This window comes from Colossoma macropomum, unplaced genomic scaffold (assembly GCF_904425465.1).
Source record: "Colossoma macropomum unplaced genomic scaffold, Colossoma_macropomum, whole genome shotgun sequence".
Lineage (NCBI taxonomy): Eukaryota > Metazoa > Chordata > Actinopteri > Characiformes > Serrasalmidae > Colossoma > Colossoma macropomum.
In genome coordinates this window covers 10,737,896-10,764,299 of record NW_023494793.1, presented here as the reverse complement: position 1 = coordinate 10,764,299, position 26,404 = coordinate 10,737,896, and the positions used below count along the sequence as shown (strand labels likewise).

At 38.8% G+C, this 26,404-nt stretch overlaps 1 protein-coding gene across 1 annotated transcript in view; it reads left to right on the top strand.

Annotated features, from left to right (window-relative positions):
- The window catches only part of grid2 (glutamate receptor, ionotropic, delta 2), a 588,027-nt gene that overhangs the window by 60,535 nt on the left and 501,088 nt on the right, over positions 1–26,404 (top strand). Inside the window, exon 2 of the mRNA XM_036578447.1 lies at positions 14,455–14,610. Within this exon, the coding sequence (XP_036434340.1) occupies positions 14,455–14,610 (156 nt within the window). The remainder of the gene's footprint in view (positions 1–14,454; positions 14,611–26,404) is intronic.

Below are 26,404 nucleotides of genomic sequence, written 5' to 3'. Positions count from 1 at the left end.
ATTGTAATAATGAAAGTGTGTTCGAAGCCAGACTAGGTGGAAGAAGCATGTGCTGTTTTTGCGGCAGTGGGATCACGTCTTTGGGGATTTTTTTCAAATAACTCTCAGAGGGGGATATTGCACAGCAAGCCTCTCATTGCCCATGCAGATGCTGCCACACTGTCAATGGGCAAAGCTATGCTGATATTTTTTCTACTTAAGCCCTTTAATATGTGTGTGGGGGGCTCCCAACTGAATACCAATAGACTTCTGCATGCTCCACCAGCACTAAGAGGGAAATATCATTGCATATACATTATGACATTGCTTAGCTACCAAGACAGTTTGAGATGTTGAAGGAGAGGCTAGTTTACATAATGACCATAATAATGCTTCAGTTAATTACTCAAGCATCAATCATAATATGATGACTGTTATTTTGTTATTCACTGGCAGATGCAAGCCATGCATGCTTCCTTAATACCTTTTGCCTTCTATATATGTAGTACACACTAGGAATGCATGATTAATCATATTTTTATGATTATCACAACATGAGTTTCTACAAAGAGTACGTCATTAAGGGCTTTGATGACAGAACAGATCAAATTATATTACACATGCAGCACAAGAGTGACGTAATTAGATTGGCAGAAATGTAGTGACAGGAGCCGTATTAGGAGCTGCTCTCCTAAGCCAGGTTTAAATCCCAGTATCCTGTGTGCAGAGAGAGAGACTCTGCCGTAAAGCCATTTACAAAGCACATACATGGGCGCAGCTCAGAAATGACTCTATCCTTAATTGCTGTCTTGTAAAAATACTTGAAACAAGGTGACTATGCTATGTGCTTACATGTGTGAAGAAGAAATGTCTACTGTCACAACAAACCACTTGGCACAATAGTGAATGGTGCTTTTGTAATTTTGTATATTTTTTTTTTTTGCTTAATAAAGATTTCTGTGTATAGGGCAAAAAAGTCTATACTTGTTGCACACCCGGTGAGATATCATAATTCATACTTTATATCAATCATAATTTATCGCTTCTCATATTCCTATCGCAAATTTCACAACTTTATCAAACGTTTTACAAAGAAAGCATTTGATCTCCATATTGTACAGCCCTAATTCAACCAACCATTTTATCAAACACCTATCTTGTACTTCCATTTACTGGCTTCTTTATGAGGTCCACCTAACTTATAGGTATACTGCATGGGTATGCAATTACTGCATGTAGTCTGTTGTCAGGCACAGTTTGAGTGCAGACATTATTTTTGTGGTGGATCATTCTCAACACAGCAGTATGAATATATCAGGAATGACAGCTGCTTGTTAGAGTGTGCTGGAGATTTTACACACATCAGTGTCACTGCCAGTTTGAGAGAGTTCCACCACCTAAAATGTCCAGACAAGATCAGCTCTGTGCTTAGAAACTGACCACTGGTGAAGGGTGAAAGAATATCTAACACAAACCGTGCAACAGATGGTCTACAGCAGCAAGGCAGGCCTATAAGGTAGGTGTTTCTAATAAAGTGATGCACAGCGATATACAGCTGCTATCAGATAATTAGAAAAGTTCTCACTGCTCACAGGCCACAAGACATGATCCATATTGGTATGCACAAATTCTGTCACACACCATTTTCCCACACATTGTTTTCACGCCTGCCATGTTCAATAAAGATCTTTCAGTGCTTTCAGTCAAAAAGCTATTGCCTGAACTCTCACAGAAGATTTTGTCACTGTGGTCAGCCAGCGTTATGGGGAACTTTACTTAGTTGCTTTGTGCTTAGTTCAGTGACAAAAGGAAACCTTTTTTGGAGGCATTTATTGCAATGTATTCTAACCCAATTCAGCACGCAGCCTTGCTAATAACCCAGGAGCTGTGTAGAAACAGCCCCATCATCTCACGTTCTCATTCACTCCTCGGCGGATAAAACGGCCTTTGTTCGCATGCTGGCCGAGGATGAGAGGGGTTGGCGTGGCCACGCAGCAAAAACGGAGAGTTATTAATGGCTGACAGCGCGTGATAAACACCGGCCCGGTGTGTTGCTGTTTTTATATCACGTATTATATCAGTCCATTATGGCACGAGCACCTCGTTCATTGAGCCTTGTCTTGCGCAGGGCTGTCAGCTTGTGCCTGTAAATCACATAGACGCACGAGGGGCAACGTGACGCCACCGCTAAACCTTAATACATCATGGCCGTGAGCGCATGGTCAGCTCATATGTTGTGAGATCTGGACAGTATCGCTCGTAACTGTAGTAGAGTCTTGCTCACCATCGATTTACAATGGTACATACATACTTATGTACAACAGTAGAGCAAACGTAGCCCGTTGGAAGTTTGGGGACACCTAGCTTACACTGGACATGTGTCTTGTTTTTAATAAATAAGCATGTTTTCCCTATTTGTTAACATATTAAGGACAAACCAATTTTGAGTGGAGGTGTACTCTTCCTGCTGATTTAGCATGGACTTCAAGTGATGAAGTTTTCGGACAGACTACAACAACACAGCTACTCGCTTGTAGAACTTCTAAACATTAGACAAACATCCTGCTGTCATCTTGATATTTTGTCATATCATTTGATAACGCCTGTATTTTAATACGTTTTCTTAAGTTTTTTTTGATAGACACTTTGGCTATATTGGAAACCATATACTTCTGGATATTTTACCAAAATACTTCTCCAGGAAGATGGATGCTTCTGAGCCATAGTAGGCTGTTCATCAAATAGTAGAGGAAACGTACCCAACGGCTATACTACATCTGGTGAAAATTGAAAGTTTGTGAACACTGATGCTGTTTGGTCTCATAATTCCAGTGGTACAGAACAGTGTGGCAGCTGAGGCATTTAGTAATCTCCAAGAAGATGGTGGATGAAAGTGAAGCAGTTTACATGCAGTTTACTGCAGGATATATTGAAATGTTGCAGTGTAACTGTTGTATACAAATTTAGCACAAAATTTATACAGTGAAACGTTCAGAAAGGAAAGTAAAATAAAGTTAAGCTCTCAGATTTATTTTATAGAATGTCTAGTAACACTTTGTGTCTCCGAACTAGGTCTGTGTGATATCTAAAAATAATTAGTAAGATATTTACTCAGTGTTAAACAATCAAGGTTATCAGTTATACCCTGCAAGCTTGCCACAAAAACACACACATGGTCTGCACATCACATGGCACGTTGCACAAAAGATGCATGCCTACACTACTTGTGAAAGCACTTACACAGTTGTTCAATCCGGAAATAATGTGGTGATGGTTACAAATACCTCAAGGGTTTGGTGAACTTGCGATTGCACATTCTTTGAGAAACTGGTTGATGAAGGAGTGTTAAAGCTGGTAGTTTCTGACAGAATTAGAGTTGATGGACCTGATGAAATCAAACTGAAGTTTACATGTGTTATTATAATTCTTAATAACAGAAGATGTAATTATTAGACAATTAGTTAAAAATTGAGCACTGTGTATTACACATATTGCCACAATATAAATTTTTCTTTTTAAATACCAATGTAGCTATTGAAACCCTGAGTGGTGGTTGGCACAAATCCAGTATTTTTTTATTTAAAACCTGCTAAGCTTTGCAATTTATTATGCTGTTTTTAAATTAAAACACTTTACTTAACCTGAGCATCTAAAAGTTGGCTATCATGCTCAAACTACTCAAAACTACTCTACTACCCCCCAGGAAGAAATATATAGCTAAAACATCACAGCACACAATTTCAGGCTAGATTTGTTACAGTGTTAGATTCATTCTTATTTTCCTTCCGATATCTGTTTCAGCATTTCATCCTCATATCTATACCCATCAGTACTGATATACCATCTCTAATTGTGATACATTTTGACCTAGTATAATAATTACACGTTCTGTAAGAATTACAGCCAAAATTTTCAACGACCTCACCTGCATCTGCCATCTTTTCAGAGGTGCCATGCCCTCCATATTGCTGAAATTGTTAGAATAAACAGTGTCCAATGTGCGGCCGCTTCATTTTGACTAGATATAGTGTTGCATCTGGGTACTTTTCCTCTACTATCTGATGATACTATGATTCCGGACTCACTAATCTTTCTCGAGGACTATTTTGGTGAACTATTTAGAATAGAAGTGGTTGATTTCGGACCCAGCCTGCATTACACGCATACACATGCCAGAACAGCTGTGGTGTTCAGCTAGCAGACCCAGAGAGAGAGAGGGAGTGAGAGAGAGTGAGAGAGAGAGAGAGAGAGAGAGAGAGAGAGAGCTTCAGGAAAGTGATCTGCTCACAAATGGAACACATGCATGCCTCAGCTCCATTGCTGAATAAGTGCTGGGAGACACAGTGAGCCACAGAGATTCCTCAGCCAGCTGTATTGCCTCACATCCCACGAACGGCTTAACAAGGATGGGCCTGACAGCATGGACCAATATAGTGCCACTAGCTGCAATGGCTGACACAAAGACTTAAAGAAGTCTTCTTTGTCTGTGATCATACAGCTAGCGAAATGTAGCCGATGGTATATTCTCAGCGCTTGCTACGTTACATTTTCAAAGATGGAGTATATAGCATTAACCATGTTAAAGACAGCCTGGTTTCAGTGCCAAGTTTTACTTTCAGATTACTTCTTAATCAGTCCCACCAGGAGCTCGGATCTTTTTTTTTCTGTGACTGTTGTGGGCTTGATTTTTGCAGTGGCTTTTCACAGTCTTTGTGGCAGTATGTGGGCTTGATTTATTTTATTTCATTATTTATTTTGCTGTTTTTGATGGAAATTTATGAAGAAAATTGTGATGATTGTGCGCCAGATATAAGAACATGCATGGTTAAAATAATTTTTCATGTTTAATGTGGAAATAATGTGGTGATTGTACAAAATTGCATGAGTTTGTTACATTTGCATGAATTTATGATTGCAGATTCCTGGAGGAACTGGTCAGTGGTGGAATGTTAGAACTGGTAGTTTCTGATGGAATTAGAGCTGGTGGAAATGATGAAATACAGTCGTGTGCAAAAGTTTGAACACCCCCCGTCAATTAAGTTTTGTCGATTTTCTAAGTGAAAATAAGTTGACACATCCCCTACACACTTAATTTCCGGTAATTGTAGGGCAAAGTTACTATTTATTTACTGAATTTAAATTTAAAAAATGGAAAAAATGCAAAACATAAAATATAAAATATGCCATATCTTTAGCACAGGTCAAATTTTTTTTTTTTCTCCAAAACCAGATTAGTGGTATATATGGGCCAGATAACCAATATTAATTGGTGTCTTTATTGGATTTGTTACATTTCTTGGAATCTGATAACTTTAATTTGATAAGCTATTGTAGTCTGTTGTTTAGATGACCACTTGAATTGTCTGGTAGCTGTCCCCATGAGATTATGAATATGTGATTAGAGTGCTTGTGAAAGCGCTCAGTGATTGTACCTCTGAAAAAGAAAAAGAAATGATTCAAAAAGTTTTGCCGTTTTAAGTTTTTATTCCCAAACTTCTAAACAGAAAGTACTTCACTGCCCACACAGGCTCCTAAAACCACATTTACACCTTTGAATTGGAGGTGGACACGTGGTCAGGTTACAGTTTCGTTGCGGTTGCCCTTGGCACGTCGGGTATGGCCAGGCTCAACACTTTTACTCTGCTCTCTGATTTATGTGGTGACGCTTGCCTTTTTTCCTCACAATCCAATTGCCCAAGAGCTGCAGCCACACAAGCTGTTTGGGCCAGGAATACAGCAGCTTGTAAATCAGCATTCACAGCTGCCCTCACACACACACACACACACACACACACACTCTGTAACACATCCGCTCTCATCCTAGGGAAGGGAACCCCCTCCGGGTGAGAGAGGGGGCTTGATTAAGATGGAGAACAATATGATTTTCACATTTTATTCCTCTTCAGAATGGCTCTTGGATATTAATCAGTGTTACTTAGGAAGGGAGATGCCACAGGCGTCAGAGCTTGCTTTTGTGCTTGTAGGCTTGTAATGTAGCAGAAGCAGAACCTGTTTCTTTTGGTTCTTTAGCTAATTATTGTTGCTGTGTCCATCAAACATTTAGTTCAGACCACCTGATTGCATCCATAGCATGTGTGCTAAAGGACTAAAATGTTTAGTAGCACAAAAGGCGATTTAGAAGCACACAGAAAAGTACATCTGAAAACATATTCAAAAACAACCTGACTTTACAAATTGTTCAGTGCAGACAAACTGACAATTGATTGTTTCTGGAAACTGTTTACATTAATCAAACCGTGGAAATCTTTTGGCCACCAGTTGTTAAAGCAGGTAAAGAAGGTTTTCAGGTCAAATAAGGAGGAGGTTTGAGCTACGAAAGCTGCCCCTTCAGATGAGCTGACAGTACAGCCAACACTGAAGCTAGTCAGAGCTCACTCTAGAAGAATGTGTTTGGGATGCCAAACATCTGTGTCTCCATGCACCTAGTTGTGCTACAGATGGGCTACACTTTCAAATACCCAATAATACCTTCCTGTACATATATTTACTTTTACGTCCAAAAACTTTGAATCATTGTTTTTGATGAAGGCACACGCACAACAGTGAGCCACTCAGCATTTTGCAATTACTATGCTAAAAGTCATGTCAAGCCACAGAGAATGGTATGTTACCTCAGCCTAGTATTAATTTTGCCTTGTATCAGCTCCAAAACAGCAAATTTGTAAAAAGGTACAAAACTTGGTGCAGAATGTGCTGTATTATGTTGAAAGTTTGTTTTCAATAAATTTATGTAAGTAGAGTGTAAAAATGATCCTGAACTACATTTTTATTGGTGCTTTCACTGTGTCACATTCTATGTAGTATAGCAGCACTTTGTATTGTATCTGCTTTTTGTGTGATGCTATGCAGTGCGGCGCCTCTGTTGTGCGGTGGCTTTTAGGTGTGGATGATTGTTATTCTGAGAAATTAAATCACAGTACCTCGTCAGTGTTTCTAGAACTGCATGTCTCATAAAAAATACCAACTAATCATTTCTGACAGTTCTGACAAGTACCACCTATCTAGGACATTTGTCTATCAACCGTTAGCACAGGTGTGTAGTAGTAATAGCACAAAGAAAACTTTAGAAGCACACAGAGAAGTGCATCAGAAAACATTCATTTTTAATCAAAAATAAACTGGCTTTACAAGATTTTAAGTGCATACATACATTTGAGAACTGACGGTTATCGGTTTCTGGAAACTGTGTTTACATTAACCAAACCAGGGAAATATTTTAGCCATTGGGAGTTAAAGCAGCAGGTTTTGATGTCCCCTTCAGATGAGCTAACAGTAAAGCTAACAGCAACTGAGGAGATGCTGAGGAGGACTTGTACACCAGGGGCCATATTACAGAAACTTCTTAACTCTGAAGTCTTATCTGTTTAGTCACCATGACAACTTCAGTTGGACTGAATTTATGACAGAATCTTTTACAGAACAACAGTTCTTAAGTTCATAATCTTATCAGAACTCCTGATATAAACACAGTATTATGGAAGCACCCTAACTAGATGAAATTTTCTAAATACTGTCCTAACTTTAAGACAACCCCAGAGGTGTTTTAACTACTGTTTTAACGGTCTGTTTCTATCGTTTTATACAGTGACAGACAGCATAGTTTACTCTAACTAGCATAATGACGTTACGTTTATCTACATTAAAAATGGTGCTTTGACTTTTGTGGGGTTTTTTTCTAACGGTGTTTTAAAAGTCCCAGACGCTGTAGACATGATCTCCACCATCCCCTCTTATTAGTGTTGCTGTTTATTAGAAGGAATAATGTTAGCGCAGTCGGCTAAAGTGCTTGGGACACTGAAACTGAGAGTTTTAATGTTTAGCTGTGCTAATGGTTGGTTGCTTGGTAACAGACATGACAGATGATTATCAACTTTGATCAAGGAGTTTAAGATGTCCTAACTTGAATCAAGATAAGATGCTGTAAGATAAGATAAGATTCCTAAATTAAGATAAGATTTGCTCCTGTAATACAAATTTGTGAAAAATCTTATCTTGACCTGTCAGATCTTAACTTAAAAACAAAATATAGGAGGTTTCTGTAATGCAGTTGCAGGTCGTTTGGCAAACTTTAATGAAACGGTATAAATGATGGCACATGTAAGAGTGCATAGTCCTGTTTAATCTGACTAGCCTAATTCATGAAGCTGTCAACAGCTAAGTTAAGAAGAGCTAACACAGTAGACTAAATGATCTTAATATTGTTATGTAACAATACCTATCATTAGGAATCATACTACAATTATTACAAGCAAATACAGAGACTCAGATGAAGTTTTGCTTACCTTAGAGCCAGTAAAAGTCTGCTAATTTACTGATTTTGCCATTGAGCCATGAACATGGTCTTCTACATAGGATGTCAGCCCATTATACCATTGTGTTGTTTTATTGTTTATGAATTTACTGATATTTATAAATTTATTTTTACCAGTTGTTTAATTTTTTTGTGCGTCATGTTCATGTGGGTGTCGAGGAACGTTCAATGTTTGCTTTGGAGTTCTTGTGGAAGGCAGAGGCCAGATTGGTCAGCCTTGTGCCTCCCTGGAGATCATAACATGTAGGACTTTAATGGGAACAGAAGAGAAGGGCGGGCAAAGGGAGGAGGGAGGCTTCAGACACAAATATCAAAGAAGTGAGGGCAAGCGCTTGATTGTAAACTGCTTTGTGATGTGATTGGTAGGGGAGGCCTCTTCAAAAACCACTTGTTCATTAGACACTGCATAAGTGGCCACTCTTCATTGGCAGTGACTAACACTTTCTAGGCGTATACACACTGTGCCAGAATTGACTCACTGCCCACTTGTATAACTGATAGTGACATGGGCAATGAAACAGTGGCAGGCTTTGAACTCGTACTAATTTGGGACCTACAGCGTAGAGGGCAGTACTCTACCTGCTTCACCAGCACTGTTATAATGAAATTGCTCTGACTGTCCGTAGTATGTACAGTCTACCACTACAGTTACGTCCAACTTTAACCCTTAACAGGCCCATATCCTACATTTTTCTTGTAATATTTCCCCCTCCCCCCGAGGTCTGCTTATGGTGTTTATAACAATTTCCTAGCTCTCTTTATCCCTTAGAATTAAGCAGGCTGTTTTTTATTTCTGGGCTTTGACTGATGTAAGTGACCTCAGGTGGAAGTAAACTGTTATAGGCAGAGTAGGCGGATATACAGTACTGTGCAGTAGTCAGAAACCACCTTTATTTATTTAATTTCCAGCCAAAATAGCCATTAAGTACAAGGTATTAATTTTTCAGGAGATATTACATTAGATAAAGCATAATCCACTTATATCCAAGCATAATGCACAAGGAAGAGGAAAGTAAGTGAAAAATCAGGAGTTTCCAGAACTGGAATTCAGCAAGTTATTAAAATGTTTAGAGAAGATGGGACTCCTAACAGAAGACCCTGGTAGACCACCAATACTACTACTCACCATTAGTTAAATAATGCTTATATATTTGAGAGAGAGAACAAAAATCAAGCTCCACACTTGCTTCAGATCTGAAGGATCTGATGTGTAGCTGTCAAGAAGCTGTTAATGAGAAAAGGAAACAAGAAAAAAGAACATTTGCAAATCAAACAAAGAAGCTGCCTGTTTTTTCTCAGTACAATGGACTGGTCACCCCAGAGTCCAGACCTCAATATCACATGTTTGGAATTACTTCGATCATGAGCAGTGGACAATGCAACCAACTTCTAAGACTGAACTTTGGAGGTGTGGAAAAAATATTATATTTGGTTATATTTAGTGTAATTTTCTGGAATTGGAATTGATGTCTAACACATACGAAATTGCAGTGACAACGTAAAACTGCAGAACAATTTAAATTGTGTTCGAATCGGATTGGATATAGGAGAAGTAGGGTGATCATTCTAGGCCTTGTTGTCTCGGCTTTTTCATTCGCGTCCCTAACAACACATACTTGGCAGCATGCTCACATTAAAGTACTTGCGTTTTATTGTAGCAATGTGTAATATAATACACTTACTTACTCACAAGTACAAGCAAACTTGCCATATTTTACTCTCCTGACAGAATTGTTAGTTTGTATGTTTTCTCTGTCTTCCCTGTCCAAACAGTGATTTCAGTATTCAAATACTGGCACCTCATACAGTTAACCGAGTAGTCGAGTACTACTCGGTTAACTGTTAAGTTGTCACAAGTTGCTAGCAACCTGAGGTATATATTTAAAGTTCAATAAGCAATTTATCATTTATACCCAGAAGCTTCCAGACACCCCTACTAATTAGTGACTTTTTAAGAAACCCCAATTGCTGGCACAGGTGTTCAATTGTGTGCACACAACTGTGTAATCTCCACAGAAAAGCACTGGCAGTAGAATGGGATGCTCTTGAGGAGTTGCACACAAACCTAAGATCACCATGTCTAGTGCCAGGCATCAGCCCAAGGAGTAAAAAAGCTTTTCAGCATTGGACTGTGGAGCAGTGGAATCATGTTCTTTGGAGTGGTGAGGCGCCACCGGACCAGACCTAATCGGCCAACATCAGCACCTGACCTCACTAATGCTGTCATGGTTGAGGGGACTCAAATTCCAGCATTGTCGAGACAGTCCAACATCTAGTGGAAATCCTTCCCAGGAAAGTAGAAGCTCTCGATGCAGGGTCAACTATTAATTAAAGTGGTCATCAGTACTGTTCTGTATTAATTCTATTGATTTTGTAAGAAATGTACAAGAAGGTATCTGGTTAATTTTGGACATATAGGTCTTTTTGGACATAGATTAAACCTGGTCTTTGACTGAATTGCTGTGCCATTCAGAATTCTCTTTAGTTGTTGGCTTAGGCTTAATCTGGGACTGAGAAAACAGCCAAAGTGTGCCTTGCACATGACTTGTGTACTCATTTGTTGTGGACATTGACGTGGCTGGTGAGTCCAATTCTGGAACAGCATAGACATCCATAGTGGGGAAAAGGAACTGTCTTGGGTCTGTTGTCCATGTTTGAGACATCTTTTCTAGTCCCCTCTCTCATGTGAGAGTGAGCAGTTTACCTAAAATGACTGCTCAATCACCTGGGATGTAGCTGAATTCCTCTGTTGTCCCAATTTGAGTCGAGTGACTAGTGTCGACAGGCCGCCTACATGCAGTGGTTATGTGCAGCAATAATAGTAAAGTTGAAAAGTCATTGCACAGGGATAAACCCACACTCTCTGTCTCTAAAATTGGTGTCCAGTGCTAACATGATCACAACTGGCATTGTTTTCTATGCCAAGTTATGTCCTTTGCTAGCCATGAGCACTGGAGAACTGTCAGTATGCCAGTATGACCATTGGGTCTTTAAAAGATCTCCTCCACCCAGCACACTGGCGCTGACTTCGCAATGCCCTGTTCACCAGGGGTATGAAGCATGCTGTCTGCTCTTACTTGATTTAGCTGGCCTCCCAAAGGCTTTACCAGAGCAACTACTACATGCAGGTAACTGGGTGGTAGTGTGGACCAATAGAGGAAGATCCCCTGCAGAGGGTGTGAAAGGTTCCCTCTTGAGGTACCGTCCTTCCTGCAGTTTGAATGACACATCATACATTCATTATGGTTATATTCAAACCAGTATTTCTCAATCTTGATCCTAGTATACCCATCCTTTGCTAATTTTCCTTCTCTAACATGCTTGATTCGACTTTTCAAGTACTAGTATGTTTCACTTAAATTGAACTGGGCTGGTTAAAGAAAAGTAAGTGCTAAAATTTATAGCAGAGGGGTGCAAGGTCATTACCGAAATCCAAATCTGATCTGTGCCCTGTAAACAGTATCTAGTATCAGTATATATTTGTGAAATTGCTGATTGTACCTGGCAGAGAACAGCATCCACCCTTATCTGATCAACTGTTTACATGAGCCTCACTGCACTAAAGTTCCTCTCGCCACTGCTGCTACTTTCAGAAATAGTTAATTACACATCGGGCGAGCTTAACAAGCAAGAACGTAACCAACACATCCCTCTCATCGTCATGAGTGATGTACTGTTGAAGTTTATCCCTGGTTTCATTCAGGGGTACATTCACCCACTCCTGAAGCTGCAGAGCCATTCTGAATGCTGTTACTAGAAGGAGAGAGGGTACAAGAGAGAAAATAATGAGTGTGTGAAAATATACATAATAATCCTTTAAACTTAGCCTGCAACTTGATATTTTGTTGGGCTCTCTCAGGTTTAGGTTGGGTGGCAGATCTCTACTTTGTAGGAAAGTGGTACTCCAGGACCAGGATTAAGAACCACTGTTCTTAACTTTGAAAATCTCCTGTATAACTCATGCTGATTCTTCCCGATCCATGATAAGTCTGAAAAGCTGCGGTTTCCACAAAGTGTAAAGTGGTAGCTTATGTACTACTGCCAGCAAGAGCCTTTTCAAAATGACACGTTAATCAAGCACCATGCTATTTTTCAAAGCTTAATTAAATCCAGCATGTAGATATATACTGGTTTCCGGGTCTGATTGAGTGCCATAGCAAGCTATTCCTGTGAAGGCCTTGGTCATATAGCAGTCTCTGTTTTACGTTTTTCGCCAGGCATGATGGGTGGTGGAGCATGCAAATTCACTCAGTTTTCAAACATGCAAAGTGAAAGAAAAACAAGGCAGCCGGAAGAGATTCTGCTTTCAGATCTCTTAATTACGGCTTATGTTTGAAATCTGATCGTTTTAGTTCGGGTTCGAATTGCACAGTGGCACAGATGCCTAAGAGATATATGCTGCAAGAGCCATTCCTTCTCTATAGCATTTCACACTGCCAAGGGTGAGATATGAAGCTTTAAAGTACGTTTTTGAAGCTTCCACCTTGAGTTTTGTTTCTATGGCAACTCAATTCCAGTAGCAGATAAAAGACCTATTATGATGTTTTGCGGAGGATTCGAGACAAAGTAAGTGTCTTCATGCCAGTGTGGAGGGAGATTTGTCTTGTTAAAGTTCTGACAGCTTTCCTGGATCTCCGAGAGCAGTGGTTGTGCTTGGAAACTTCACCACTGACCACAGGCATTTGTTTGATTTCACTGCTGACTGCTAATGTGATGTGGAGTTGAAGAAGCATTTTGCAGTCGTCTTGCAGAACAAGAGAGATGAGCAATGTTTCTCTGTTTGCTGTGCACCATCTGTGAAGAATTAGTGTGTTTCCCTTCTCTGGAGTTCACAGATTGTATTCTACTGCATTTGACTGAACATTTGACCATCTTTCAGTCTGCTACTTCTATAAGACTAAAACCAAATGAGACTTTTACAAGCAGGTGATAAATTGTTTTCCCCTCATGCAGATTCTTACGTGAAAGTTCAATGTGTTGTGTCAGCTGCATATATCATGACTACACAGTATACACACATTTCATCTTGTCATTTCTAAATTGTCTGAGTGCAGACCTTTAAATTATACCTGTTGCCAGAAAATCCAGTCCTCCAAAAGTGGAAATACAAGTACCCAAAGTACAAAGGAAGAAACATGTAAACATTTTAATTACTTTTAAATGAGGATTATGTTGCTATTGATCTTTTGTCTTTGCTTAGTTCAGTGAAATGTCTGTGTAAGTGAAGCCATCAAACCTCATTTCTCTGAAATGTTTTCTTTTTCAGTCTCCAATTTAATCATGTCCAGTTCCACCAACTAGTTAGGTTTCCACCTATCACACGATGCTACCATGCTAGAAGTGTGAAGGCTAGCATGTGCTTCCTCTGAGACATGTGAAGCCAGCCACCTTCTCAAACTGCCCCTAACCCAGCGTTAGTTTGCTTGCATTGCACTGAGTAATGGGCTGAGAAGAGGTCAGTTAACATTAGTTAACATTAGATTTTATGAGACTCAAGCTGGACATATGCTTAAAATAATAAACTAAACAAAAAACAATTAAACAATACTGCTGAGCACTCTGTCATAAATATACTTAAAAAGAACTTTGTATTTTGTGGTGATTAGAACTAATCACAGTCAGGGGGAGGTCGCAGAATGAACAATGGAGTGATTAGGACCAGTCATAGCCAGGGTGGGTCTCAGAATGCATAGCACAGTAATTAGGACTAATCTCAGTCAGCGGGGAGGTCTCAGAACCAACGACGTGGTGATTATAACCAATCACAGTCAGGAGGCAGGTCTCAGAATGGACAGAGTGGTAATTAGAACCAATCACAGTCAGAAGGCAGATCTCAGAATGAATGAGGCAGTGATCAGGACCAGTCGTAGTGAGGTGGAGGTCTTGGAACGATGTGGTGATTAGAACCAGTAGTACTAAGGAAGAGAAAATGACGTGGTGATGTGTTCAAGCAGAGCACACTGCACCACACGAACTTAAACTGTTGCATTATTTTGGCCTGTTGCTTTTGTTTGGAGTAATTTTGGACCATTTCTGCTGGTTCTTTGTCATAAAATAGTCAGTTTAAAGCTCTGATATTAATAGCACTTTCTACCTGTTGTCTTATTTCACCTAATCTAACAACACTTCATTGCATTTTTCAGGGGCCATATTTGATGAGTCTGCCAAAAAGGATGACGAAGTGTTCCGCATGGCGGTGGCGGACCTCAACCTCAACAATGAAATCCTGGAGACGGAGAAGATCACCATCTCAGTGGAGTTTGTCGATGGGAACAATCCTTTCCAGGCTGTGCAAGAAGGTAGGGTTCTTTTTTGGCACAAATTTGTCAGGACCTTTCACCAGTCATGCACTTGAAGTGTGTGAAACCTATGCACAGGTTCACCTTCTCAAATCGAGAATGTTCACATGGTGAAACTTCTTCTGAAATGTATATCAGAAATGTGTCATGTGGAGAAAGAAAAAAATAGAGGTATTTGGTCCAAATGCAGTATAAAGTGTAAAGATTTATATAAATAAATAAGTGGCAAATGGTGAATGACAAAATAAAGTTTTAAGGTTCTTAAAGCAGAAACATGCTGTATACATTTGTGATGCAGAGAGGAAAACAGCAATATCTGGTATTCACCAAAGTGAATATCAAAGCAGCAAACTCCATTTAAATACTGTGCTTGCTTTTTTTTATGGCCAGTTTCTTATAAGGCAAATATTTTGATCTTATAAAACATTCATTTGAAATTCAGATGAAACGTGCACACGAGAAGATAATCTGATTATGCAGGAAATGTCTATTATAAACTGTAATTATCTCCTAAGCCTCTTTTAAATAGCCTTTTTGAGGGCACCAAGTTCTTTCAAGTGCAGCCACTTTGGATATCCACTCTTCACACTCCATTGGTTGTTTGGACAGAGCGTACCATCCTCCAGTTCTCTGTTCTGAACGCACTGAACACTTCACTTGGTATTCTTGAGCTAGACGCTAGAGGACAGATAACAACTGTTTCTCTGCCACTAAGATTAGACTCATGCTCAGCAGAGCACTGACGCATACAGTAGCTTTTTCAAATTAGCACTTTTCTGTTCTGCCCTACTCTGGATAATTACAGTATGTTTCACTTAGGCGATTTAGCTGCATTTTTTTCCTAGTTTGCGTCACTTTCACCTTCTGTTCCGCAAGGAAGGTTTAGTCTCATTGTTTTAAATGGCTTTGAGATAAGATGATGTTTTTCAACCACTCAAACATTTTTCATAATGGAGAGAAATCTGTTGGAGGCTATTCTGCAGAGGACTACTAAATTGAGGGGTTTTGAACACAGACAAGTGTTCACTGATATTCGCTAATCTTGCTAATCAGTCTGGAGGCCTGCTTAACCACACTCAAAAAGACAGCGTTCATTGTAGATGCTACCCAGCAACTTTATCAAAGTAAAAGGCTGGCTTTTGATATCATGCGAATAAAGCAAGGGATAAGTATCGAGTCTTAGCACATATTAGGTAGCAAAATGATTCTGCCCTGATCACCTGATATGAAAAACTTGACTTTCTTTCTTCCCTCTCTTTTGTTGCACTAGCAAGCAGAGCCTTTTTGCTTGCCTTTTTGTGCGACCTTTTGACACGTGAAGAGTTACTGTTATTGAAAGTGACCAGCATCCTATATTATAACGTCGAAAACACTGAACATTGTGGAGCACTCTGCACATGTCAGTAATATTGGCTTAATTTCTTTCAGGATGCTGCTGTGTGGGAATTTACATTGCCGTGAAAAAGTATTTGCCCCTGATTTTTATTTTTGCTAATTTGTCACACTTAAATGTTTCAGATCATTCAATCTCGTTCATTTGAATCTTTTTAGAATGTGCAATCATGTGCTGCTTTTTGAGACCTTCTAGTCTGCTTCCCATTGCCAGACAGGTTCTATTGATGTGATGTTTAGGTTTAACAGTTGTGGCAGTAATCATGCCTGGGTGTGGCCTGTGAAATTGAACCCAGTAGTCAATAGAATTTGGTTAACTAGTTGATTTAGTTGCTAAGGGTTAAATTAATTTTACATAGGGCCAGGTGGGGCTGAACAGCATTTTCAATAAATGAAGTCATCATTTAAAACAGCATTTTATTTTTACTTAGGGTGTGACTGTCTAATATTAAAAGTAGTTTGATGATCTGAAACATTCAGGTGTGACAAATATGCAAAAATAGAAGAAATTGGGAAGGGGCAAATACTTTTTCACGGCACTGTACTTAAACTTGGCATTTACTGAATTGCGTGTAGTTACTGTAGGATAAAAACCTTGTTTGTTTCATTACACCTTTTAAAAATTTTAATTTCTTAATGAATGTATATGATAGGGATATTGGAATAAAACAATACATTCATGTACAATAAAGTTAAGAATCGTTTGGCGAAAAAAAATGATGTACACAATTTTCCACTTACCCCATATCTAATTAATCTGCCAAGACATGTTTGGTGTGCAAATTTTGCTTCTTTAGTTTAGGGCTTGGGCCAATGTTGCTAACAAACAGTAGAAGTGAATAGTCACCCAAATCAAAAACCCCAATTGTTTTTAAATCCCCAAATTACCTCTCAACCCGCTCAAACTGTATCCATGTCTTCATTGGTGTTGTGCCTGCTTGTTGGTGTGGTTTAGGACACCGTATGAGTCACTGTGAACTAAAAAAATGAGCAAAACGTAAGCGTGTAGCTGAATGCTGCAGACAGCCATTTTAGACAATAGGTGTTGTGCTGAATTCAGAATTCAACTACGCATTTTTACAGGTATACTTGGTAGGTTTTATTATGACCGCGATATACGCATACTGTGTCGTATAATACATATACCGTAGATCTTTGTGCGTGCAAGGTGTTACCTAGACATCCGTGATAAAGTTCTCTGAGCTAAACATCACTATTATTCTGATCACTCATCCCTGATAGACCTGCCTGAAATTGATGACCTCTAATAGGCTCTGGGCCCCGAGAGCCTGTGCTCTTCTCAGAATCCGGGTAATTGCAGTGAGACTTTTCATGCTTTTAGCTGCGTCTTGTATGGGCCATGAATAACCACGTGAGCCATGTTGTGGCTGACCCATGCAATCTAATGGACAAGACTGCATTAGCTAACTACTCTCCCTGCTCTTAAGAGCCTCATCTCCGTCTGCTGCTCGTGAAGAGGCTCCTCGGCAGCCTCCTCCATGGTTTCGCCCTCCGTTTCTTTGTTTGTTTGACGATCCCCCTTTGAAAGGGCCTAATTACAGGTGTACATGTGTTATGGTTCAGCTTGAGTGCTGATGCTTGTGCTTCCCATGGATGTGTGATTCCGGACCTTGTTATACATTCCTCATTTATTTAAACATCTGTTTAGCTTCCTGCAGTGCTACTACTGTGCCTTTTTTTTTATTTTTCATGCAAAAGACCCATCACAGCTCATCAACTATGTTGGATCTGCTCAAGCTTGGAAACTTCCCAATTTAGCTTGTTGTTTTTGTTGCTTTATGCGCAATATTCATTAAACCAGCACTTGTTTAGAATTAGTGTGGTGTCTCTATATATGAATATTACTGGGTATGTAATTGAGCATAACATATTGGATATACAGTGCTGCGCAGAAGTCTTACGCAGTCAAGACAGTTGTTTAAAACTATTCATCTCAGCAGCAAGTATGTTTTTTGCCATATAACATGAGAATAAATGCAAATAAACTTGAAATCAGTAAAATGTAACCAGAATTTCTTGTTTTTAAGAAAGTTATTTTACACACTACTGTATCTTTGCTGTCGTTTCAAAAGCTCATTGCTCCAGAAATGTTTTTTTTTATTTACTATTTGAAAATGCCAGCTGCTCTTTAGATTGTGTTAAAGGCGACATGTTTTGCTCTTTTTATTTTCAATTAAATATCGTTGTGTGCACACTCATTAAATGACAACTGTGAAGGATATGAAACAAAAAGCCGTAATTCAGTTTTTTTGTATGATATGTAATTTATTCCTCTGTGAAGAAAAGGTCATTTTCTGGGTGTTGATTATGTATGTTAATCATGACTGCTCTCATTGGCAGTTTAAGTGGAAGAGGTGGGTTGAGGGGTGTAGTCATTGTGCAGTGGTGGAGAGCTTAACTATGACTGCAGGGAGCACAGAATAGAAAGACCGTCACAGCTTGTGTACGCTTATTTAAGGCCATATTCAGTCAGAAAATCACAAGCATGTGGCAGCCAATGATGTCATTACACAGCTATGTGTAATGAAGAAACTTTGTAACTTTGTTTAATAAGTTGCTTGTTTTTGCCTGTTCTCTAGATTAAAAGCAGACATGTGAAGCTCGTAACAAAGATTTAAGTAACATTCTTTATTTTGGTTATTACAGTTTGGATGCTGACTGCTTCAGTAAAACGTCTTTATAGTTTTAAAGCATGTTAGTATGGTGAGGACAGAATATGGTCTAGTTAGCCCGAAAAAAGCCGGTTACCATCAACGGAAAAGTGTCTGCTAAATAAACACTCTGTTAGTTATATTTGAAGTTACATGGATAAATATTAGTTATATTTGATGTTACATCACTGTTTTACATTTTCCTGTTCAACTGAGACATCTGTGTTTGAAGCGGCAGCTGCGATGGTGTAAGTATGAAGGCTGAGATTACTGGACCTGGTTATTTGTGTGGGCTGGGCATATGCTTGATTCTAATCACATGCTTTTTGAGAAAGGGATATATACGTCAAAATGGCTTCACGGTTTCTCGGATGGTAGATATAGCGTCAGTTAATGCACATTTGAGCTTTTTATTATGTCCCCTTTAACATTTCACGACAAATGCACCAGTGGGAATGGTCCAAAAATCCTGTTACATTAACATACCTAAATCTGAAGTATTTTTGTTGCCTATTTTGTCATAATATTGACAATATACTGCATATATCAAATATCTGAATATATCTTGAAACCTCTTTGTGAAATAACGTGTATTAATAAATATACAAACAGAGTTACAGAATGAGCAGATTTGAGTTTGTTAAACTGCAAATCCCATAGGATCATCTGTTCGAAGCGAGTAAATATTTTGCTTCATTTTGCCAAAGCGATTAAGATTTGCAGCTTGTTTGTAAAGCAGGAGCTGTGCTCTTAGTTTAGTTTGGCAGACACAGTGAGTGGCTTGGGAAACGATGCTTCTGGATTGTGTTTTTGTGTGACAAATGTAAATTTCAGAGCTCAGCCAGTTGTCAAAAAAAGAGATTGTTTGTGAATAGAACGGTACTGCCATTGTACACGCCCTTGTGGTGTCTGTAAGTTGAGACTTGGACTTGGGGTTTGAACCAAGGGAGGAAAGGAAATCATCTGAAATAAGTGATTCTTCCAGACCTGTGATCTAAAAGTATATACAGTGTTTCTGATTTCTCCCGCAGGAATTTCACATGTTGCTGTCGCTGCATCTGAGCAAGTAATTTGTCTGTAAGATGAACCTGAATTCTTCTTAATCAAAACCCCAGTGAGAGACCTCAGTCTTCTCTGTGTCAGCTCCCCTCCAAACAAAAGCAAGAGAGAGTGCCAGGAAACCTTTCTTTCAATTTGGAGGTGTCAGTATTTTTTTTTTTTCTTACACTCATGCACTGGCAGCTCTGCATGGCCAGATTGGTTCCTGTGCTGTCAACTCCCCATAGTGTATGTGTACCTGTGTGAGAGAGAGAGCGACAGAGGGAGTGACAGAAAGAGAAAGAACTGCTGCAGGATCCTTTCCTATCAGCAGCTTGTCTGATCTCTAAACTGGCTCTGACGGCTTCCCTTTGCACTCACACCAGTAATTACACTTTGTTTTTACATAGATGCACCTTGTTTTGTCCTTTTCAGGGAGCTGCCAGCTGGCTCTCTGTGGGTCTATAGAAAAGGTCAGCCGCGGTGAAGGATGGCCTGTGAATTGACAAGCCCTCCAGCTTCATCTAGACCCGCACAGTCCTCTTCATCAAAGACCACTCTAGCATTAAAGAACTGCAGGCATCACAGAACACAGCTATTCTTTCATAAACATACCATTAATGAAGAAACTTAACATCATTGTAGTCTAGCAGAGGATGAACCTGTGACAAATGAACAAACCTTGGCAGTCAGTTATGTTTGATTGTATTTTTTTTTCAGTATAATTAATGCATCCTACAGTTGGAGATCAGTTATGGCATCTGTAATTACCTCTTTGTAAATTATTATTGTAGATTCAGTTGTTAGGTAAGCTCTCTTGTATTGTATTTACACCTATTCACATGAGGAAGGCTGCTGCCTGAGTTTTAGGCTTACATTAAAGCCATTTTTTATGAGGAGTTTTAGCGAGAAAAGCCTTATATTCAGTAGGCCAAGAACGCCTTCAAGCATGTGGTCAATTACACTTACTTAACAAAAATGATTTGGTACAGTTTTATAGATTGCTGCTATCGTATGTGATGCTGGTGAAAATAGTTCTGCTACACTCACTTTTCAGTGGATGGCTTTTTAAAGTACTGTTTTTTGTGAATGAGAAGTGTAAGTGTAAAAAACCTTTACCTTTTAAAAAACTTTAAAAACATCTCCATATAATGCCAAGGGCTTATACCATTTTAAGGCTGTACATTAAAGCTAAAAACTATTTTGGATAGAGATGCAATGAGGAGTGCCCTGGTCACTAGCTGACTCTAAAGGAGGCCGAGACTAAGTCAAGACTGATTCTAAATGAGAGAGAGACCAAGTCAAGTTCGACACCCCAAAAAATGAAGTCATCTTCAAGGCCAAGCCTTTGCTATTCTTTAACAGCTTCCAGTCCAAATTTATTTGTCTTTTTAAATTGTTTGGTGGAGTCAAACAATTTCAAGTGGTCTATCCTCCTACATTTTGCTATGCTAAATTCCATTATATAATTCCATAATTAATTACATAGTTATGTAATGAATTACGCTCAGTTGCATTCAGTTTAGATTCTGTACTAACAGTCTTTTGTTTCCCTTCATATTTGTTAGAATATGAAATGACACAAACATGGCAAAAATGTAAAGATTTATTTTTTCTGTACTGTATGTACAACAATAACATTTTATCATATTTCTACTTGCTTGTTTAGATTATGGCTCCACCAGTCCATTTCAGAATTTAATCACACAGTTTTCTCAGTTTTTCAGAAGACAATTGTACATCAGCGCTAGGCTTTCAGTTCCTGCTCTAAATGAATCCAACCAGTGCCAATTCTGGTTGGCTAAATCAACCACAAGCAGATGCAGTGATCTGATTTTACCAGAGCCTAAATTTGGCAAGACCAATGGCTAGGACCAGGACAAGTTTGAGTACTAGGACTACTCAGTCCATGTACTAGTACATCTGAGTGCTGCAACACTAATTCAGGAGGTCGTTCTGCAACTGCGGTGGCAAACGCCATACAAATATTGATAAGTATTTCAAGTGTTTACAAACGTCTGTTATACTGAACATCAGTGAAGCTGTAAAACTACTGACCGTAATACCGACAAAATGACTAAAGCCTGAGCTTTTTTTTTAAATATAGTCCACTGCCTTGTTAGTTTCAAAGTCACCCTTAAAGTAGAAAATTATAAATATTGCATTTGTGGTGTTACTTTTAACTTTCAATTTCAGTTTTAAAATCACTTAATGTTTCATAAGTAACTCCACTGACACTTATTTTGCAACATGAGTTTTACCCAAGTTCAACTGAAATATAAAGAGATTTTGTTAACTTCTCAGATTTTCTTCCTGTGAGATATCCATGCAAGAATAATTCATAAAGGCCTTACTGGTTTTTTAATGACGTTTTATGTTTTACTTTAACACCACTTACAAAAACATTGTGAAAATATTCCTCATCAAAATAAAACTGTGTTTATATGTTTGAAATCAATACATCAAAACAAGCATCAAAAACAACATAAAAATAATACTTTAACATCTGTTAAGTCACTCACATTATGACTAAAAATAAAATTTCAAAAAGATTGATTATCATAGCTTTTTTATTTTAGGAATGGAACAGTGACTACATAGACATTCACTTTCTGAGGTTTATTCTTATTTTAAGCACATTTTCATATCTTCAGAGTACACCGTTTGCCACCGTTATGGTAGGACGATACAGCAACCTTTATTCTGAAGCATGTAGACATGTCAGCTGTTAAGTCATTCACTGGTATCCACTGACGGAAAGCTTGAGTATTCTCTGATGAATGCTTTCTCCTATGAACCCTCTAAACCGAGATTCTAGTTTGAGTAGAGAATATTTCTTGCTGCCTCCTCCTCTGATGTCTCTGCTTGACTAATTGAAAATCCTCTTTGTTTAACTGGAGTATTTACTCACTGTGCTGAATCACATCAATTTCTTGGTATAATGAGGCCGGTCTGCAGGTGACATGATTGAGAACAGCCGAAAAAGGATCAAACAACCTGTTGGTGGTAAGAATCTCCTCCATTGTTGACTTCTCAATTGAGTCCTCAATTTCACTAAATGTCTCCAGACTGATTTGTTTTCCACACGCTGTCACAGCTCTGCTGCATAAAGCAGGTAGTCTGTGGAAACTTGTGAAGTTATTCTGTTTGAAGTTGTGTGGAGGTGGGAGAGAAATCTCTGCTCTCTTTGCTCTGAACCTTTGAGGGAAAAAGATCGGATGGCGGGGTGACTAGATCGATATTCGCAGGCATGTGCCGGAGAGCATTTGCAGAATAACATTTATGAGTCACGCTTGAATTGTGGAACATTTGAATCCCCACACCACCGTCTGCAGTCCCTGAGCTGTAAAATCAAACCGCTGCCTCTCTCTCTCTACAGGAAAACGTAATGTTCACGCCATGTGTTGGGACCAGTCAGCAGTGTTTTGAATGGATTTTACGAAGCGTGTAGAGATGGTCTCGATCTGTAACCTTCTCAGAGCTAATTTTAGTGGCAAGTATTGTAAGACACAGCAGCGTAACTTAGCAACTAATTCAAAAGAAGAAGATGGTAATCTTGCAGAATGCAGCTTTATGGAATTCTTCAGTGACATATTACAGTGGCTTTTCATGGTTCCTGCGATTGTCATTGTGTAATAATGACATTTTGGTGGTATATGCATTGAGAGTGACATGTTAAGTCATGGCTTTTCCTCACACAATATGCCAGACTGGTCAGCGATGCAGATATGTGAATATGTGGAAATTTTACATTTGAAAGGAGGTGTACTGTGTGAATGTTCCCTCACCAGCAGCTTTAGAACTGTAGAGTTTGAAGCAGATCTGGAACATTGCCAACTGAATGGAGCTAGCCATGCAGAGAATCAATTCTTACTGTGATAAATATTTCAGCTGCAGACAAAGCTAGCTTTCCTGCCATTTGTTTTTATTGTTTTTTCATGTGATTCTTTAAATTCACAAGGTGAATTTTGAGGTTCATCCGGTCAGTGATTTATTCCCTGCAGTTTGACCACAGCAATTTGTTGTAAAGGGGAATTAAATGGTTAAAATGTAAACAACGTCATTCAGAGTGTTTTGATTTGAAGCGCTCTGTTCTAGGGAAACTTATCATGTCAAGAATGGTTTACAGCGGTGTGGATAGGAAACAGGGGCTGTATTACAGAAACTTCCTAACTCTGCAGTCTTATCTTAGTCACTATGACAACTTCAGGACAGTAGCTGTTACAGAATAACAGTTTCTAACTTCATTGTCGTATTCCAACTCTAGATAAGAAAATAGTATTACAGAAGCATCCTAATTCGACGAAACTTCTTAAATGCTGTCTTAACTTTAGGACAACCCCAACAATGTCCCAATTTTTGTTTTAATCTTTTTCTGTTTCTACTGTTTGCCATTCTGCTGGTAATACAATGTTTTCGTTTTTAGGCAGCTGAGACAGGCAGCATAACAAGTTCACTACAACCAGCATAATGGCGTTACATTTATTCAAATTGCAAAACAGTGGTTTCACCTGTGAGAGTGATGTTTTTTTCATAAATCTGCAGTTAAAATCCCCGACACTATACACACATCTTCCCCCATCCCCTCTTACTACCTGCATGTGTTAATGTCTGTGAAAACTTCTAATAAAAATTGCAGCAATGGCAGTGAATAATGAGGAGACAGAGCTAAGTGTGTGTTTATTTATTTGGAGGAATAATGTTAGCATGGGTTTCACGCCAGCTAAAGCTTTGGGAAATGCAAACTGAAACTTGGGAGCAGCTTTTTCCAACTTCCAATTCATTGCACTTCAATTTTGTTTTTCACTTTTTTTTCATTGGTAACGGTAGCTGTCTAGCTAACTAACCTGAATTTTTTATGATAATTTGATTACGTGTTTACGTTTCAGCCATGATTGCAGGTTTCTTAGTAACAGTTGATTGTTAAGGGCAGTTGAAAAGATAGGAAGTTTGCAGTATGACCTCAAATGTCTCAAATGCAAGGGTGCTCAAACTTTTTATCTTGGGTGGGGCAAAGTGCAATATTTGTGCTGTCGAAACTGTATACAATAAATAGAGAAGGTAGGTAGGTTTCAAATTGTATCTTAAAATATATTTTATAACATTACACTGTATTTTGTCCCTAAAAATACTTTGAAAAACAAACAGAAAATTATGTGTTTAGTTACATTGAAAATGTTAGAGTAACTTTTTGGTGGACCGAATTAAATGTCTTTTTAGGCCAACTTTGACCCTTGGGCCACCTGTATGTAGCCCTCATTTAATGCTTGTAAAAGCTGCCTCACAGAAAGTTATCAAAGCACAACATGGTTACAAATATGTCACCTGAGGCCTGATACATTTTTGATTAATAGTTTTGCTTAGATATGCATTATCTAAAACATATTTTTTCTAAAAATCAATTCATGGTGGAGAAGCACATGCGTGGTGTGGTAAGGCAAAATACCAAGAAAATGGCTTTTTTTTTATTTTACCATTATCAGCATTACAAATAGAACTGAGAAGATATGTGTATGTTCACTGGTTGCTTTGGAAAGTAAATAAAATGGCTATATTTGTGTTGTAGAAATCAGAATCCTTGGTTCCTGGCATCACCACTGTAAAGAAATCTGAATTGGGAAATTTCTCTACAATGAACCATTTCACATCAGATCACTCTGAATGACTTTTGTTCAATTTCAACAATTGAATTATGCAGATTTTTTTTTAATCTGCAGAATTCCCCTTTAAAGAGCTGTTCCATCCTTTACTTTTACATTAGAAGTATACTACCAGTCAAAAGTTTGGACATGCCCACCCATTTTCTTTATTTTTACTGTTGTCCACATTTTAGAATTTTGACTAAGAAATTTTTGACTATGAAATAACAAATATGGAATTATTCAGAGACCAAAAAGATACATTTAGAAATTATCCCCTCCCTTGCCTTGATGCAGTGGTATGAAGTCTTGCCAGTTTTTCTAGAAATTTCATGAGGAGCCACCTGAGATGTTGGTCCAAAAGACCTGAAAAAGATACTTATATGCTGAAACCTATTTGTTGCCGAAAACCACTTATTGGGGGGCATTTCAAAAAATATACTTTTGGAAAAATGTTTTCAATTGAAATGTGTATTGGATTATTTTGTTATTTTGATTTATGAAAATTGCCACATGTCCACACTTTCGTTTGTAAATCTATCTTTTTTTAAACATTTCTTTTGAACCCCATGACCATCACACTCAGTAGCATTCCTTCCTTCTCCAGAGCTCTTTGTCCTTCACTCTAGTACGTGTTGAATCTTATGAATCCAAGCGTACCCTCATATCCCCTCCCATGCGGAGCCTTGGTCTTCATCTCCTAAATGCCCCCCAAGTAAACGCCAGCTTTGCTGAGGAATAGTCACAATCCAATTATCCAGCTTCTAATCAATGGGGGAGGGGGGTCTCCAGCAGTGAGGCTGACATTTGTAAAAAAGCGGCGATATGACGGCATTCTGCAGCTGACAGCTGGGTAAGACCCTGCTGCCGGGGTTTGATGGCTCCTTAGAGGAACTTGGCCTTGCGAATGGGTTCGTTTGGCACCCCTTCAATGGACGAACTGGTGCTTTCAGAGTCATTCCCATGAATGATGGAGGAAGATTTCTTTTTTGGTTTTTGAAAGTAGGCAAACGCCACACGGGCAGAATGTCTCTATTGGGCGTCACAGGAGAG